Genomic DNA, 15,687 nt, shown 5'->3' on the forward strand with positions numbered 1-15,687 from the left:
AACCTCATACAGTATGCTTTTGAATGGACTATGCTGACGATGTACAGACATTGTTTCAATTCCTAAACAGTGGAGATATAAGGATGTTAATCCCTCGTCAACCCCTTTGAGCCTAAGAAGTAGAAGTTTCTTTCTTGTACTAATTAAAACCCTTGATCATAACCTGGGGCAGGGTAGTTCTCAGTTAATTTGGCTGTGCATTATATTTTAAGAGAATCATTCAGTACACCTTTCAACAAAGGTTTCAATTACAAGCATTCATCCACACACACCAAAGAAGTGTTGGAGACATCAATCAAAAGCCAATGATGGTTCACCAATCATTAAGCAAGGCAGTCAATATCTTTCAAAAAGAAAAAAGGATGATGACAAAACATATATACAAAGAAAAGCCTGCTAAGTCAAAATCAAAAAGATGACTTAGGCAAAAATCAAGGCATCCCGCTGACTGTAAGCTCAAAAAAGACAGTTCAGGCAAAAGTTAAAAAAAAATGAAAAAGAGAAGTCAATAAATTCCTGAACAACACAATGTTGTGACTACCAAAAGGAAGAAGTGACTGCCATCTCAAAAGTTCTCTTTGCTTGTGAACCATCATCATTATCAAAGGTGCAAGTCCTAAAGTCTCTTGGAACCTGAATGCACAAGTTGAATTAACTGAGCTTAGGACTGAAGATCATCACGAAGAGGGGTGGGAACAAATAAACTTTGAGCCTTTATCGATGAAATAAACTTTGAGCCTTTATCGATGAAATAAGAGAAAATTAAGAAAGGAATACAAGAAATTGCGGTGCAAATAGATGCAGATGATACCCTTGATATCGATGAAATAAGTAGGATTAGAACCGGAAAGAGGATTGCCGAGAATGAGACCTCTTCAATAGCCATCAAGAGGACTAAAGGGCCATTAGATTTGGTGTATAAGAAGGCTAAGGACACAAGTATCAATGATGCTTGTGATAAAGAAGCGAGGGCAAGAACCATCCAATATGTTGTTCGCTTTTTTTATATGTGTGGAGTTGCTTTTAATGTAGTAAATGCAAGAGCTTTTAAGTTGATGTTGGAAGCCGTTGGGAGCTATGGTCCTCATTTTAAGCCGCCAAGTTATCATGAACTTAGGGTTTCACTTCTTAAAAATGAGTTGGAATATACGAAAGGTTTGTTGAAGAACCAAGAGGTGCAAAGAAACAAATACGGTTGTTCAATTATGTCGGATGGTTGGACGGATAGAAAAGGTAGAACATTGATCAATTTCTTGGTCAATTGCTCGACGGGGACCATGTTTGTGAAGAGTGTGGATGCTTCTGACTATGCAAAGATGGGTGAAAAGCTAGCCGAGTTGTTGGACACATTTGTTGAGGAAATGGGTGAAAAAATGTTGTCCAATTGATCACCGATAATGGAAGCAACTATGTAGCGGCGGGTAAAATATTGTGTGAAGGGAGGAAACACTTGTTTTGGACTCCATGTGCTGCCCATTGTATAGACCTTATGTTAGAAGACATAGGCAAAATTCCAAAGGTGAAAGACTACCGGCAATGTTGAATTGGTTAAACAAGGAGTGACAAGGTTTGCTACCCACTTCCTTTGTCTACAAAGAATGCAAGAACTAAGAGGAAAGCTTAGAGAGATGTTCCTTTGTGAAGAATGGACAAGTTCCAAGTGTGTCAAAGATCCTAAAGGAAAAAGGGCAGCTACTTCTATTCTTAATGTATCATTTTGGAATGATGTTCTCTACACTCTTAAGTGCATGGCGCCTCTTGTAGATGTGTTAAGAATGGTTGACAATGAAAGGAAACCCGCAATGGGATACATATATGCCGCAATGGGGGTAGCGAAGGAATCGATTGAAAAAGCTTTCAATTTAAATTCAAGCAAGTACAAAGCCGTTTTTGAAATCATTGATAAAAGATGGGAGTGTCAACTTCATAATCCGCTACATGCTGCAGGTCACTATCTCAATCCTGAATATTATTTTTCTAAACCAGAAATTGAGTCCGATGCTAGATTGATGAAAGGCCTCCGTAGGTGCATTGAGAGACTTAGTGAAAAGGAAGATGTGGAGGATTTGATTTCAGTAGAATTGGCACAATACCGGAGTGCTTCAGGTCTCTTTGGTATAAAAGCGGCAATGAGACAAAGGTCGACATTAGCTCCAAGTAAGATGGAATGATTTTTTGAAGTTTTACATGTGATATACTTTGTGTTATGTATATGGAATGATTTTTTACAATTACTTGCAGCTGAGTGGTGGAAGTCTTATGGAGCCGAAACTCCGCATTTGCAATTGTTGGCTATTAAAGTGTTGAGTTTGAGTTGCAGTGCTTCCGGATGTGAGCGTAACTGGAGCATCTTTGAGCATGTGAGTATTAATTTTATACTAGGATATTAAAGTATCGTACATGCAAGTATTATTAAATTAATACTTCACATTATTGTATTTTAGATTCATTCCAAGAAGAGAAATAAATTGGAACATCAAAAATTGCAAGACTTGGTGTTTATCAAGTATAATCAAGCTTTGGTAGAGAGGTTTGAAATTCGAGATAAAATTGATCCTATGGAATTTAGCGAAATTAATTTCCACACCGAATGGTTGGTGGGAGAGATGGAAAAGGTAGGAGATGTTGGTGAAGAATTGGTTGATCCAAATCATGATTTAACTTGGACTCAAGTTGCCGATGCTAGTGGGGCTAATGAGCCTTTAATCTACACTAGGAGGTCAATGGCACGCCCACAAACATCAAGGCCACCAAGAGCAACAATTGCACCAAGAGCAACAATTGCACAACAAGTGGTGGTATAAGAGGTTGAAGAGGTTGAAGAAGATGTTGAAGATGAAGAATCGGAGGAAGATGTTGAAGAAGATGAAGAATTGGAGGAAAATGTTGAAGAAGAAGAAGAAGAAGAATAAGATGAAGATGTTGAGGAATATTTTGATGATGCTACATGATTTTTTATGTTTGCTTGAATTTTCATATCATAGTACTAAGTTTGAATTTGAATCTATATGTTTTGAATCTATATGTTTTGAATCTTTATGTTTTGAATTATTAAGCATTGCTCTTTGTTTGACATTAGATTTTATAAATATTTTATGAGTGATGTGTTTTATAATTTTCTATATAATTATTAGTATACAAAAATTTATCCCGCTATCTGGGATGCCGCTATTCCCACTATTCCCATTCCCGGGGGTCGGCCGCTCCGCTCCGCTATCCGGGATTAACAACTCTGATTTTGTTGTGATGTTATTGATTTGATGGCGTTCATGTTGTCGCATAACATTGCTTTGATTAAGTTGGCCTTGATGGAATTGATTAAGTTGGCCTTGATGGCACCCTCTTTAAGTTGTTGAAATGCCTCGATAACCAGGCATATGATTAAGTTGGGAGTTTTGCTCCGATGGATCCACATGCATTTACATAGTCGAGTTTCATGATGAGTTGCATTTCGAAGTCGTTGTTATTGCTATGTTGCTTGGTTGATTATTGTATTGTCGTTGTTTCTGAACGTGGTGAACATTGTATGAATCTATGTCTAATATATAAATTATCATACTTTTTTGCTTATACTTTTCGATATCTCACACTTTCTTTGTTTTTTGCCGTTGCCTTTATATTGGTAACATGTAGGTAACAAGGAGTAAAGATTTAGTAGCTTTTGGGTGTCGTCGCTCTGATACGTAGCACTCGGGGGGAAACGAACGCTTGTTTTGAATTATGTTGTTATTTCCTTTAAAGTTGAACTCAATTTGTTATCTTGAGAAGTTGTTTTGATTTAAGTTGTCTATTTTAAAAAGATGCTATGATGTTCGAAGTTTATGTTGATACTTGAAGTTACGTTGAATAATCCGCTGCGAGTATTTTAATTAAAAGTTTATTTGAGTTTGAGGCTATACAAGTTGTGATTTATAATATGATTTCATGTGTGCAATGTATCATTCTTGCAAATATGCAAATGACAGATTTTGTGTTAATTGGAATTGTAATATTCCAAAGTTGTAGAAAATTTGAAATTTACTCTGATTTTATTATATAAATGTTGGGTAGATTTTGGGGTGTTACATTAACATCCATGCATATATTCCATAATTCATCACAATTGAATTACCACATAATTTCACATACATATATTCATGAATTATCCACATACAATTCACTTTCATAGTGCAACCATGCCAAACCATCACATTATCGCATCACGAGCAATGCACTTCCACAAACATACATGACATTTTACATAACCACGCAGTAATTAAATCAACTACTTGGCATACCCTAATTTTTACCCTAATATTCCCCAATCATTTGCATTTCAATCATTAGTCAAGATCACACAATCTCCCATCAAAAAAGAAAAAGATCACACAATCTTGAGTTTGGTTTTTAGCTTTGTGCTCACCTCATCTTTAGGGGAATCACCAAGAACCCATGATTGTTTAATTTATGAATACTTATTTTTTATGTCATACTAACCAAAATACAAAAAATATATCTTTGTCTTTCAAAGCTTTGTGTATTGTAGGTGGTTGAACCAAGTGCTATCATACTCTCTCCTATGGCTAGGTTTTTGAGGATCGACCCTCAATCAATTGATCATCCATGGAAGATAAATGACTTAAACCTTAAGGAATATATTATTATCATTAAGTGTCATGTTTTAAGCATCTCTCTACTTCATTTGATCAAGTTCATCTCAAGATTATGTGGCTTGGTTCATCAAGAAACTCCATAGATTCATGTGTTTATTTCCATGTCTTCTTCAACAAGTTTCATCAATCCATGAGCCTCACAATCAAGTATTCTTCAAGATAGTATCATTTCAAGGTCTTATGTACCTCCTCATGTCTTATAGTGCAAGGAAAGTTCAAGAGATTTAAATTTAATTCAAGAGGTTTGGCCTAATTTGACAAGTTCTTGATTCTATGATTACAAAGGCATAACTCCCTTAATTTTTAACATTTTTGAGTGCTTCATTATGCAAATTATTCTCCTTGACATCATCAACAACTTCTATTCACAAGTCAAGAGGAAATCTTGTGAAGAAAGTCATCAAAAGTGAGAAGAAATTATAGGCCACCCTTTGAAAGTTCAAGGAATTATGTATCCACTTCAAAAGATCATAACTTGCTCATTATTTTTATCATTTTGAGCCCATTCTTTTTGCATAGTAATCTTGAGTGAGTCTAATTCAATTCATATTTGGAGATCAAGAACAAGTTTTGAATGGAAGACCATGAAATAAAGAAGAGCATTATAGGTCATTTCAAGATGCCTAGGTTTTAAGGCATGCTGGCATACCCCAAATTTTTCCCATCATATTTTTACTGTTAAGCTCATTCAAGCATCAAAGGCTTAAGGTTGGACTAAGTGCACACTCTCCTAATTAAAGGCCTTCTAAATTAGGGTTATGGATCTCTTAAGGAAGATGAGTGAATCAAGGTCTCAAGTAGGATTCATATGAGTAAAAAAATGGTTACTGGAAGCGTAAACATGGGGAGGCGTTTCCATATGCTCATTTCTTTTTTTTCTTTCTTTTTTTAATTAATTAATTAATTAATTTAGTTAAATATTTAATTAGTTAATTTTTTAGTGAACTAGAATTTGATTAATTTGGGCTATTAGGTTTTATTTCTCCACTTCTATTATCTTCCCCTTGGTTTCTAACTTCACCCTCTTTAATTTTCATTTTATTTTGGTTGATTTTCTGGAGTAACTACCATGTAACTATTTTATTTAGTAAATAAGGTTTTATTTATTTGATTTAGCTATATATTATAGTTTGGAGATTTAGTTTAGGTTGGCTTTTGCATTAACCTTAGTTTAGTGCATTGCTTATCATAATTAAAAATACAAATTAAAAATTAATTTTAATTTTACTTTTTAGAACTTAATTCTAATATTAAATGTTAAATTTCTTTCAAATAGTTTTTGATTCATATTTGTTCATATTTTGTCATTTTTTTCCCATCCATTGTCTTATTCATTGTTACTAACATTTTGTTTTTGTTTGCGAGGTACTACACTTGAGACTTTTCGATTATCTTCATGGATATTTACAAGTTATTTAATTTTGCACACTTAATCATTTTATTTTTATTCGGTTGTTGTAATAATTTTTCATCTCCGTTTGAACATTTGTAATCTCCTCCCCGAAGCCATGTAATAGCGTAGGACTTTACATTTCCGCACTTTAATTTTCGGCACCATATAAACTGCATAGATGAATGTTTAATAGGATTGTATGGCAAGATAACAAATGAACATAGATCACTAACTCCATGACTAAATATCTGAATCAAAACACTCTTCACACACTCACCTTTAGGGTAACCCTCTCTTCATTGTCCTTCGATTATATGGTCAAGTTCCTCGAGCGTAGGGATACCTTAGCAAAAGCTGCCTACGAAAAAAATCATCATAAAAGATCATAGACCCTTCGAGTTGCCTACGATTAAAATGATCTTATCCCTAAATGATGCTTCAATTAAGTGATGATAGTCCATTCAAATACTAAGGTATCCTTACATGTTGCCTTCTATGACCATCCGATGACCCTTTGACGGCCATTACATCCAATGAAAGGACTACCAACCCAACAATTGGTATGGATAGTCTCTTTCCCTCAACGAAAGAAAAAGAACAAGAAAGACCAAACAATTAGGGTAGACTGCGCTTAATTGCTTGCTCAAATAAAAATGCTTTTCACACCACAAGTTCAAATTAAACAAAACTTTAAAAACACTTCGTAAATATTCTTGAGGACTGACACAAGGATAATTACGAAGCTTTGCCTTTTGGCACCTTCTTTTCTAAACACACACTACACTCTTTCAAACAAATCAAACAATTTAAAAGTGAGCTAAGCAATTAAGAGCCCATGGATAAACATGGATACAAAGGGTGCTTACACTTTCCCTTTGTATAACCTACCCCCCGAACTCAATCTCTTTCAAAAAGGTCTTTCCTGCTCTTTTTACATTTCCTAATTGGATAAAATAAAAGTCAGTGGTGACTCTTGCTCACTGCAACATTTGTTTGCGAAATAAAACAAAAGTGAGTTCTCCCACCGTGTTACACTATGCAATGAGTATTAGTGAGTCAGGAGCTTCATGTTAGCCATAAGTTTGAGTTGAATTGGTGGAGATTCTTACCTGAATGGAGTAGAGAAAATCTACTCTGAAACTTGACTTGGTGAGCTTCAATGGAGGCACGATTTGACTTGCTAATGGTCTGGTTAGCTTAAATGAAGGTCAAGGAAGCTAACTGAATTGATAATTTAAGTGTTTGAGGCGTGGAAATGAAAAAAGGAGTTTCAAGCTTAAGAGTTCGAATGGGATCTTAGCATAGGTGTTTTTACTATTAAAAGCTTAAGGAATGGGAGGAGAATGATCCTCTATTCATAAGTAAGTTGATGGAATGTTTAAGCGTGTGAAATGATGAAAATTGGAATGAATTTGTGTGAAGGTCGAAGGTATGAGAAGTGTGACTTGCAATCCATCAAAACTCAACTAAAACTTGCGTTTCATGGTTCTAATCACCTTCTGGAAGGTTTCTAAACATGTCTAGATCAAAATTGAACCTTAAATAATCCAATTAATCAAGTTTCAAATGAATTTGCAAATTGATCATGGTGGATTTTTCAGTTCTAAGGTCCCTTGTTCGTCAATGCATAACTCACAATGTAGGGGACTTTATGGCATGATTATTTTTGCATTTGGAAAATTTTCCCTCAAGATTTACAATGTGCAAAGAAAGTATTGATTTGGTAATATGAGTTGAGAGTTTTGTCTCTTCAAAGTTGGGAAAAACACACTGATTTTTGTACTTAGAAAAATCTCTAAGCATAGAGCTTAAAAATGACCTATAATGTCTTGCATAATTCCAAGGTCTTCCTCAATGATTTGGTTAGGAGTAAATTAATGGTAAATTCATGTGTTAATAGAAGTGATTTAGTCTCCAAACCAATGCAAATTGTGATAAATCCATAGGTTTTTATGAAGAATTGAACTGAACAAGTTTAGTTCGTGCGTAAAGCAAATCGAATCACTTGTGGGTGTTATTGTTGCAGGTTTAGAGCTGAATTGAAGCTTGAGAAGAACATGAGGAGGAAAGAGAGCTGGAAGTCTCAAAGGCAGAAGAAAAGGATGGAAATTGCAAAGAGCGCGCCGCGAGAGTCCTAGAGCGCGCCGCGGAAACATCTCTGTTTTGAAGCGCGCCGCGCCAGCCCGTTGCCGCGCCGCGGCCTCGGTGTTAAAAGCCCAAAAATTCTGTTTAAAAGCCCTAGCTTCCAAGAGAAAAGGGTGGTTAGAGAACTTTGTGAAGAGCGAAATTAGGAGAGCATTCTGAGATTGCAGCCAAGAATAACAATTGAAGGCCAATTCTTTACCAATCGAAGACATTCCATTGATGAAGATGAATCCTTCTATTAATTCTTGTGTGTTCTTCATGTCTATGGAGAGCTAAATCCCTCTTGTTGAGTCTAAGGTAGTAGTTAACCTATGATTATACATTACCATTGATTAATTCCTGTGAACAATTGTTTGAATTCATTATCAATAAGAAACCTTGTTTTTAATTTACATCATTGTTGAATCTTCGATCGAAAGAGAGGATTTAACTTTTGCCCTAGGTTACTATATTGATTCAATTGCAATTTGCAGAGATGGAATTGTAATTGGGTTTTCATAATTATCGTGCTTAATTACTATTATCGTTATTGATATTTGGAGAGATCGAATCTCATACCGGTAAAAGTTATCTAATTTGATTTGCAGACATGGAATCTTATTTGAGGATAAGTGAAGATAATGATTCAAAGGATTGTTCTATTGGGAATTAATTGATAATTGTATAGGATTAGGTTGATGAACCCTAAAGGCTCAACATCTTTCTTTATTTGTTAACACAAAGTCCTTTACTTACTTTTATTTTATTATTTGCTTTTGATATTATTAGAAGTATAAAACAAACCAAACCAAATTTCCTAACTCAAAATAAACAACTATAGAACGGCAGTGATATTAACCAATCCCTGTGGATACGATATATTACAGAAAATATTTACCCACAAATACTTTCAACAAATTGGCGCCGTTGCCGGGGATTGGTGTCAATATTGCACGCATTGCAATAGTCGTATTATTTTGAGTTATTTACTTAATTTTAGATTTTTTTGTTTATTTACTTAATTTTAGATTTTGTTTGTTTAGTTACTTAATTTTAGAATTTTAGTTTAGTCCCTTTATTTTAGAATTTTAGTTTAATTCCTTTATTTTAGATTTTTAGTTTAGTTCCTTTATTTTAGAATTTTAGTTAGTTAGTTTATTTTAGATTTTGTTATTTCAATACTCTTTTAATTTTAATTTTTATTTCTTTTAATTTTATTTTTATTATTATTATTTTTTATCCTGTTATTTCACTTGTTTGCTAGTTTTGTAGAATTTTCTTTGTCGACATGTTCGACCCAAATATAAATGCTGCGATTCATGCTCAAAACGAGATCCTATTTCAACAAATGGAGTATCTCCTTCAAAGTGTGTCACAGTTCACACCTCAAGTTAGTGAGTTTTATGATAGCAGATGGGGCACACCGGAAGATACGATAGAGTATCATATGGCTAACCATGAATATCAACAACAAGCCTTTCAACCTTACACTCAACCGTCGCCACAACAACAAGGAGGACAATCTAAGTTGGAAGAGACCATGAATCAGTTCATACAAATGTCAATGACAAATCAACAACACGGGCCTTCACACTATAATCAAGGTTATCAAAGTGGACCCTCGGAGTTAGAGGAAACCATGAATCAATTCATGCAATTCTCTTTATCCATTCAACAAAACCGGGAAACGCAAGATGTTCAATTTACCAAATTCTTCACCGAGCAAAATGTAAGTCAGGCTTCAACTTTTCAAAATCCTATGACGTGTGTAGAAACCTGCAATGCGACCTCTATAAGGAGTGTAAAAGTGATTGATGAGGAAGTTGATGACAAAGAAGATATTGTTGAAAAGGATAATATAGAGCATTTAAACATCAAGAAAAATATAGAAGTTGAGTATGAGCCCTCAATGAAGCTACCTTATCCAAGACCTCCTAAAAAAGTAGATGATGTGTTAGTCGAAGGAACAAAAAAGGAGGATATAATCAAAGAAGTTGTGAATGAGTTAGAAACTTCAAAAGTTGAAACTTTTTCAAAAGAGAAGATGGTGGACTTAGAGTTGAAGAAGAGTAGTAATGCAAATGAGCATCAACTCTCATTGGAATTACCTCCTCCACAAGTTCCTAATAAAGAAGGGAAGGAGAGTCAGTGCTTTCAACCAATGAAAATGTTTAGCCGTTTACAAATCACCATCCCATCTTTAGAAGGTTTAGAGATAAAGCCAAAATTTGTCAAATTCATCAAGGATAGGTTCTCACCGACGAAGAAATTTACGGATAAGGAGGTTATCTCTCTTGAGGAGAGGAAAAAACAAATGAAGGAAGAGAAATCGCGAGTTGAAGTGGTAAGAATTAAGGATGAAGAAACCAAACAAGCAAACATGAAATACTTTTGGGGTTTCACATTGGTAAGAAAAGTACCAAGGAAAAGAGACAATGGTTGATGATTCAACCATGAACCGTCAAGCTATGTGACGTTAAACGAGGCACTTTGTGGGAGGTAACCCACACTTCTAATGTTTTATTTTGTTTTGTTTATTTTTATTTTTATTTCAGGAAATAAAAAGGGGACCTTTCTTGTGAAAGCTAGGAAGAATCAATTGATATGGCAATACCCTTTGTGAGTCAACCCTCCCGGGTTTGTTCTGAAACATTGAGGTCAATGTTTAGTTCACGTTTGGGGGTGGATCTACTCTTTTGCATTTTTCAATTTTTTTTGTTTATTGTTTCTTTTATTCCCGATTTAGAGTAAGTAGTCCCACAACAGAATGAGAATCTCAAGCAAAGCACCAACAATGGAGCAACATGCGTGAAAGTGGTAGTGAGTGAAGTGAATTTTTTTTTGAAATTTTTTAGTTCACTTACTTTTTCAATAAAGTGACAAAGCAGGTATGAATTTTTGAACTCAAACTCCTAATGTGTGCATGAAATTTAGGTTGTTAGTAAATACTTAACAGAAGTTCTTTATGGTACACTATTTTATTGGATCGGTTTAGCCTTAACCATTGTGAGGAAAGCTTTCCATTGTTTACTATATGCAGGAGACCATCAATTATTTTGACTTGTTCGTATCATGCTAAACCGGTTGTTGCATCGCCTGTGGAAATCTGTGGAAGTGATTTAGGCACTTGTTTGAATCTGAGAGTTCTTTTAGCCTGTTCTAATGCACAACTTATTTTCTTCTGTGAGAGTGTGATCCTTTGCTAACCATTCTTTGAGCCTGAGGTCAAGATAAGCATTGTAATATACACCAAGGAAAATATCTGGTGAGTTTTGATCTCAATAAAAAGTTTTGTTCTGGACCATCAACCATAAAATTTGGTGATGTGTTTTCTCTTTGACCTTTTTAGAAAGTAGAGGAGCATTCATATAATCTGAATACAGGTTGATCTCCAAGTTGGGGAGAATCACATTTAAAAGAAGAGTAAGTACTTATGGTAATCGGTGAAAGATAAAAGAAGTCGTAGCTTGAAAAAAAAAAAAAGAGAAGTAACAACGTTTGAATATAAAGATTGTTGGAAAAAAAAAGTGAAAAAGAAGAATCAAGCTACGAATGAATGAAAAAAGATGGAGGAAGTAGAGTTTTAGAGAAAAAGAAATAAGTTATGAATTGGATGCTTCCCTATATTAGGAACAACCCTTGATTATCTTCTTTTCTTTGAATCTAAACCACATTACAACCATAGAAAGACCTTCTGATTCTCAGATTCCAGATTTAATTGTTTGGATGAGTGTTTAACCCCTCTTTTATTCATCATACTTTTTGATGAGAGTGATTAGTGCTGATTCAATTACAATTGTGTAGTGTCTTGAACTTCTGGATGTAATTTGCTTTCAAAGTTTGTTTCATGTGTATATTCTGAGTTTGCAGGAAGAAGAGGAGTATTTGACTTAGTTATTGGATTGAACCACTTGAGAAAACCTTTTTGAAAAACTTGTTGCTTGATTGTCGGTAAATTTAGCTGGAGGTAAGTAATTTTGTTTAGGGACAAACAAAACTCTAAGTTGGGGAGAGTTTGTTAGGAGTAAATTAATGGTAAATTCATGTGTTAATAGAAGTGATTTAGTCTCCAAACCAATGCAAATTGTGATAAATCCATAGGTTTTTATGAAGAATTGAACTGAACAAGTTTAGTTCGTGCGTAAAGCAAATCGAATCACTTGTGGGTGTTATTGTTGCAGGTTTAGAGCTGAATTGAAGCTTGAGAAGAACATGAGGAGGAAAGAGAGCTGGAAGTCTCAAAGGCAGAAGAAAAGGATGGAAATTGCAAAGAGCGCGCCGCGAGAGTCCTAGAGCGCGCCGCGGAAACATCTCTGTTTTGAAGCGCGCCGCGCCAGCCCGTTGCCGCGCCGCGGCCTCGGCGTTAAAAGCCCAAAAATTCTGTTTAAAAGCCCTAGCTTCCAAGAGAAAAGGGTGGTTAGAGAACTTTGTGAAGAGCGAAATTAGGAGAGCATTCTGAGATTGCAGCCAAGAATAACAATTGAAGGCCAATTCTTTACCAATCGAAGACATTCCATTGATGAAGATGAATCCTTCTATTAATTCTTGTGTGTTCTTCATGTCTATGGAGAGCTAAATCCCTCTTGTTGAGTCTAAGGTAGTAGTTAACCTATGATTATACATTACCATTGATTAATTCCTGTGAACAATTGTTTGAATTCATTATCAATAAGAAACCTTGTTTTTAATTTACATCATTGTTGAATCTTCGATCGAAAGAGAGGATTTAACTTTTGCCCTAGGTTACTATATTGATTCAATTGCAATTTGCAGAGATGGAATTGTAATTGGGTTTTCATAATTATCGTGCTTAATTACTATTATCGTTATTGATATTTGGAGAGATCGAATCTCATACCGGTAAAAGTTATCTAATTTGATTTGCAGACATGGAATCTTATTTAAGGATAAGTGAAGATAATGATTCAAAGGATTGTTCTATTGGGAATTAATTGATAATTGTATAGGATTAGGTTGATGAACCCTAAAGGCTCAACATCTTTCTTTATTTGTTAACACAAAGTCCTTTACTTACTTTTATTTTATTATTTGCTTTTGATATTATTAGAAGTATAAAACAAACCAAACCAAATTTCCTAACTCAAAATAAACAACTATAGAACGGCAGTGATATTAACCAATCCCTGTGGATACGATATATTACAGAAAATATTTACCCACAAATACTTTCAACAAATTGGCGCCGTTGCCGGGGATTGGTGTCAATATTGCACGCATTGCAATAGTCGTATTATTTTGAGTTATTTACTTAATTTTAGATTTTTTTGTTTATTTACTTAATTTTAGATTTTGTTTGTTTAGTTACTTAATTTTAGAATTTTAGTTTAGTCCCTTTATTTTAGAATTTTAGTTTAATTCCTTTATTTTAGATTTTTAGTTTAGTTCCTTTATTTTAGAATTTTAGTTAGTTAGTTTATTTTAGATTTTGTTATTTCAATAATCTTTTAATTTTAATTTTTATTTCTTTTAATTTTATTTTTATTATTATTATTTTTTATCCTGTTATTTCACTTGTTTGCTAGTTTTGTAGAATTTTCTTTGTCGACATGTTCGACCCAAATATAAATGCTGCGATTCATGCTCAAAACGAGATCCTATTTCAACAAATGGAGTATCTCCTTCAAAGTGTGTCACAGTTCACACCTCAAGTTAGTGAGTTTTATGATAGCAGATGGGGCACACCGGAAGATACGATAGAGTATCATATGACTAACCATGAATATCAACAACAAGCCTTTCAACCTTACACTCAACCGTCGCCACAATAACAAGGAGGACAATCTAAGTTGGAAGAGACCATGAATCAGTTCATACAAATGTCAATGACAAATCAACAACACGGGCCTTCACACTATAATCAAGGTTATCAAAGTGGACCCTCGGAGTTAGAGGAAACCATGAATCAATTCATGCAATTCTCTTTATCCATTCAACAAAACCGGGAAACGCAAGATGTTCAATTTACCAAATTCTTCACCGAGCAAAATGTAAGTCAGGCTTCAACTTTTCAAAATCCTATGACGTGTGTAGAAACCTGCAATGCGACCTCTATAAGGAGTGTAAAAGTGATTGATGAGGAAGTTGATGACAAAGAAGATATTGTTGAAAAGGATAATATAGAGCATTTAAACATCAAGAAAAATATAGAAGTTGAGTATGAGCCCTCAATGAAGCTACCTTATCCAAGACCTCCTAAAAAAGTAGATGATGTGTTAGTCGAAGGAACAAAAAAGGAGGATATAATCAAAGAAGTTGTGAATGAGTTAGAAACTTCAAAAGTTGAAACTTTTTCAAAAGAGAAGATGGTGGACTTAGAGTTGAAGAAGAGTAGTAATGCAAATGAGCATCAACTCTCATTGGAATTACCTCCTCCACAAGTTCCTAATAAAGAAGGGAAGGAGAGTCAGTGCTTTCAACCAATGAAAATGTTTAGCCGTTTACAAATCACCATCCCATCTTTAGAAGGTTTAGAGATAAAGCCAAAATTTGTCAAATTCATCAAGGATAGGTTCTCACCGACGAAGAAATTTACGGATAAGGAGGTTATCTCTCTTGAGGAGAGGAAAAAACAAATGAAGGAAGAGAAATCGCGAGTTGAAGTGGTAAGAATTAAGGATGAAGAAACCAAACAAGCAAACATGAAATACTTTTGGGGTTTCACATTGGTAAGAAAAGTACCAAGGAAAAGAGACAATGGTTGATGATTCAACCATGAACCGTCAAGCTATGTGACGTTAAACGAGGCACTTTGTGGGAGGTAACCCACACTTCTAATGTTTTATTTTGTTTTGTTTATTTTTATTTTTATTTCAGGAAATAAAAAGGGGACCTTTCTTGTGAAAGCTAGGAAGAATCAATTGATATGGCAATACCCTTTGTGAGTCAACCCTCCCGGGTTTGTTCTGAAACATTGAGGTCAATGTTTAGTTCACGTTTGGGGGTGGATCTACTCTTTTGCATTTTTCAATTTTTTTTGTTTATTGTTTCTTTTATTCCCGATTTAGAGTAAGTAGTCCCACAACAGAATGAGAATCTCAAGCAAAGCACCAACAATGGAGCAACATGCGTGAAAGTGGTAGTGAGTGAAGTGAATTTTTTTTTGAAATTTTTTAGTTCACTTACTTTTTCAATAAAGTGACAAAGCAGGTATGAATTTTTGAACTCAAACTCCTAATGTGTGCATGAAATTTAGGTTGTTAGTAAATACTTAACAGAAGTTCTTTATGGTACACTATTTTATTGGATCGGTTTAGCCTTAACCATTGTGAGGAAAGCTTTCCATTGTTTACTATATGCAGGAGACCATCAATTATTTTGACTTGTTCGTATCATGCTAAACCGGTTGTTGCATCGCCTGTGGAAATCTGTGGAAGTGATTTAGGCACTTGTTTGAATCTGAGAGTTCTTTTAGCCTGTTCTAATGCACAACTTATTTTCTTCTGTGAGAGTGTGATCCTTTGCTAACCATTCTTTGAGCCTGAGGTCAAGATAAGCATT

The 15,687-nt window shown here is 34.7% G+C and overlaps 1 protein-coding gene across 1 annotated transcript; it reads left to right on the forward strand.

The window, feature by feature from the left end:
* The first annotated feature begins 346 nt into the window (after positions 1-346).
* On the forward strand, positions 347-2,922 carry LOC131653263 (uncharacterized). The gene is made up of 3 exons (XM_058923356.1): positions 347-2,157; positions 2,242-2,360; positions 2,445-2,922. Exons 1-3 carry the CDS (start codon positions 1,599-1,601, stop codon positions 2,802-2,804), a joined length of 1,038 nt encoding a protein of 345 aa, XP_058779339.1. The 5' UTR covers positions 347-1,598; the 3' UTR covers positions 2,805-2,922.
* Positions 2,923-15,687: the final 12,765 nt, after the last annotated feature.

This window comes from Vicia villosa, linkage group LG2 (genome assembly GCF_029867415.1).
Source record: "Vicia villosa cultivar HV-30 ecotype Madison, WI linkage group LG2, Vvil1.0, whole genome shotgun sequence".
Classification (NCBI taxonomy): domain Eukaryota; kingdom Viridiplantae; phylum Streptophyta; class Magnoliopsida; order Fabales; family Fabaceae; genus Vicia; species Vicia villosa.

Excerpts from the sequence above, each read along its gene's own strand:
- LOC131653263 (XM_058923356.1), top strand. The coding sequence starts at position 1,599 with ATGCAAGAACTAAGAGGAAAGCTTAGAGAGATGTTCCTTTGTGAAGAA. Across the intron at positions 2,158-2,241 it reads AAGGTCGACATTAGCTCCAA|CTGAGTGGTGGAAGTCTTAT; the intron begins GTAAGATGGAAT and ends AATTACTTGCAG. Across the intron at positions 2,361-2,444 it reads ACTGGAGCATCTTTGAGCAT|ATTCATTCCAAGAAGAGAAA; the intron begins GTGAGTATTAAT and ends ATTGTATTTTAG.